The sequence below is a fragment of the Rhinopithecus bieti genome, unplaced genomic scaffold (genome assembly GCF_001698545.2).
Source record: "Rhinopithecus bieti isolate Rb0 unplaced genomic scaffold, ASM169854v2 scaffold_12070, whole genome shotgun sequence".
NCBI classification, from domain to species: domain Eukaryota; kingdom Metazoa; phylum Chordata; class Mammalia; order Primates; family Cercopithecidae; genus Rhinopithecus; species Rhinopithecus bieti.
In genome coordinates this window covers 1,798,384-1,800,287 of record NW_016807449.1, presented here as the reverse complement: position 1 = coordinate 1,800,287, position 1,904 = coordinate 1,798,384, and the positions used below count along the sequence as shown (strand labels likewise).

General features: G+C 53.4%; 1 protein-coding gene across 1 annotated transcript in view; it reads left to right on the top strand.

Moving 5' to 3' along the window:
* The window catches only part of ATF5 (activating transcription factor 5), a 5,300-nt gene extending 4,027 nt beyond the window's left edge, over positions 1 to 1,273 (top strand). Inside the window, exon 4 of the mRNA XM_017882031.1 lies at positions 1 to 1,273. Within this exon, the coding sequence (XP_017737520.1) occupies positions 1 to 423 (423 nt within the window). The 3' untranslated portion in view covers positions 424 to 1,273.
* The last annotated feature ends 631 nt before the right edge of the window (positions 1,274 to 1,904 follow it).

Genomic DNA, 1,904 nt, shown 5'->3' with positions numbered 1-1,904 from the left:
CCCTGCCCCTCCCCTCCCTTGACCTCCCCAGCCCCTGTCTTGGATACTCTGGACTTGCTGGCCATCTACTGCCGCAACGAGGCTGGGCAGGGGGAGGTGGGGATGCCGCCCCTGCCCCTGCCACAGCAGCCCCTTCCTCCTCTTCCACCTCAACCTTCTCGCCTGACCCCCTACCCACATCCCACCACTACCCGAGGGGACCGCAAGCAAAAGAAGAGAGACCAGAACAAGTCCGCGGCTCTGAGGTACCGACAGCGGAAGCGGGCAGAGGGTGAGGCCCTGGAGGGCGAGTGCCAGGGGCTGGAGGCGCGGAATCGCGAGCTGAGGGAACGGGCAGAGTCCGTGGAGCGCGAGATCCAGTACGTCAAGGACTTGCTCATCGAGGTGTACAAGGCCCGGAGCCAGAGGACCCGTAGCTGCTAGAAGGGCGGGGGTGTGGCTTCTGGGGGCTGGTCTTCAGCTCTGGCTCCATCATCCCCCTGCCTCCACCTTCATTCCATAACCCTCTCTTGGCCGGGCCCAGTGGCTTATGCCTGTAATCCCAGTACTTTGGGAGGCCAAGGCAGGAGGATCGTTTGAGGCTAGGAGTCAATACCAGCCTGGGCAACATAGTAAGACCCTGTCTCTATTAAAAAAAAAAACAACCCTTTTTCCCCACAAAACCACCCAACTCCTCTCTGCTTTTATCCTTTTATCCTCTCTCTCTGCTTTTATCACCTCTCTTGTATATTTCTGGATTTTCTTCCCTCTTCTCGCCTCCAAATCATTAAATATTTGGCCTTAGTCAATGTTTGTGCCCGTCACATAACATCCAAGGCACCTAGGCCCACAGGGAATACAGGAAGCAGCTGGGAGCTTGGAAACCTGGTCTCTTGAATTTCAAACCTGGTTTCTTGCAGTTGGTTGTCTGGGGTGAGTGGAGTGGCTACAGGATAGAGCTGAAGGACTATACAGATGAGGATGTAAGTCAGGTCGGGCTTTGAGAAGTGGACCCATATCCTACAGGCAAAAAGCAGGCTAGGTGACCTTGGGACACTATGCTAAGGGAGGGAGCCTAAAGGCAGCCAGGTTTACAGAGCGAGAAGATGAGCAGGCCAATGGGAGGAGGGGCAGGGCAGGACTGTAGTTGGTGACTGGGTGTTCATTTTAGCTGTGGGAGAAAATCAGTGTTTTGTGAAGGTGTTGGAGAGGGGTTGTGTCTAGGTGAGGGATGGTGGAGTACTGATTTTTTTGGGACATTATGAGCAAAAATAAAATGAAGCATTTCCTCTGGCCTGTGTGTCTTGTCTTTGAGAGAAGCAGCTGGGGAGAGGGTGACCTTGTAATCCCAGCACTTTAGGAGGCCGAGGTGGGCAGATCACCTGAGGTCAGGAGTTCAAGACCTGCCTGACCAACAAGGTGATACTCCATCTCTACTAAAAATACAAAATTAGTTGGTGGCGCGAGCCTGTAATCACGGCAACTTGTGAGGCTGAGGTAGGAGACTCTTGAGGCCGGGAGACGGAGGCAGCAGTGAGCCGAGATCGTGCTACTGCACTCCAGCCTGGGAAACAAGATTGAAACTGTCTCAAAAAAAAAAAAAAAAAAAAAAAAAGGGGGGGGGGGGGCGTTGGCCCCCCCCCATAATCCCAGCGCTTTGAGAGACTGTTGCCAAGTGAATTGCTTGAGCTCAGGAGGTGGAAACCAGCCTGGGCAACATAATGGGAACTCATCTCTACAAAAAATAATTTTTAAAAAATGGCTGGGCGTGGTGGCTCACGCCTGTAATCCCAGCACTTTGGGAGGCCAAGGTGGGTGGATCACCTGAAGTTAGGAGTTCAAGACCAGCCTGACCAACATGGTGAAACCTCGTTTCTATTAAAAATACAGGCCGGGCGCGGTGGCTGAAGCCTGTAATCCCAGCA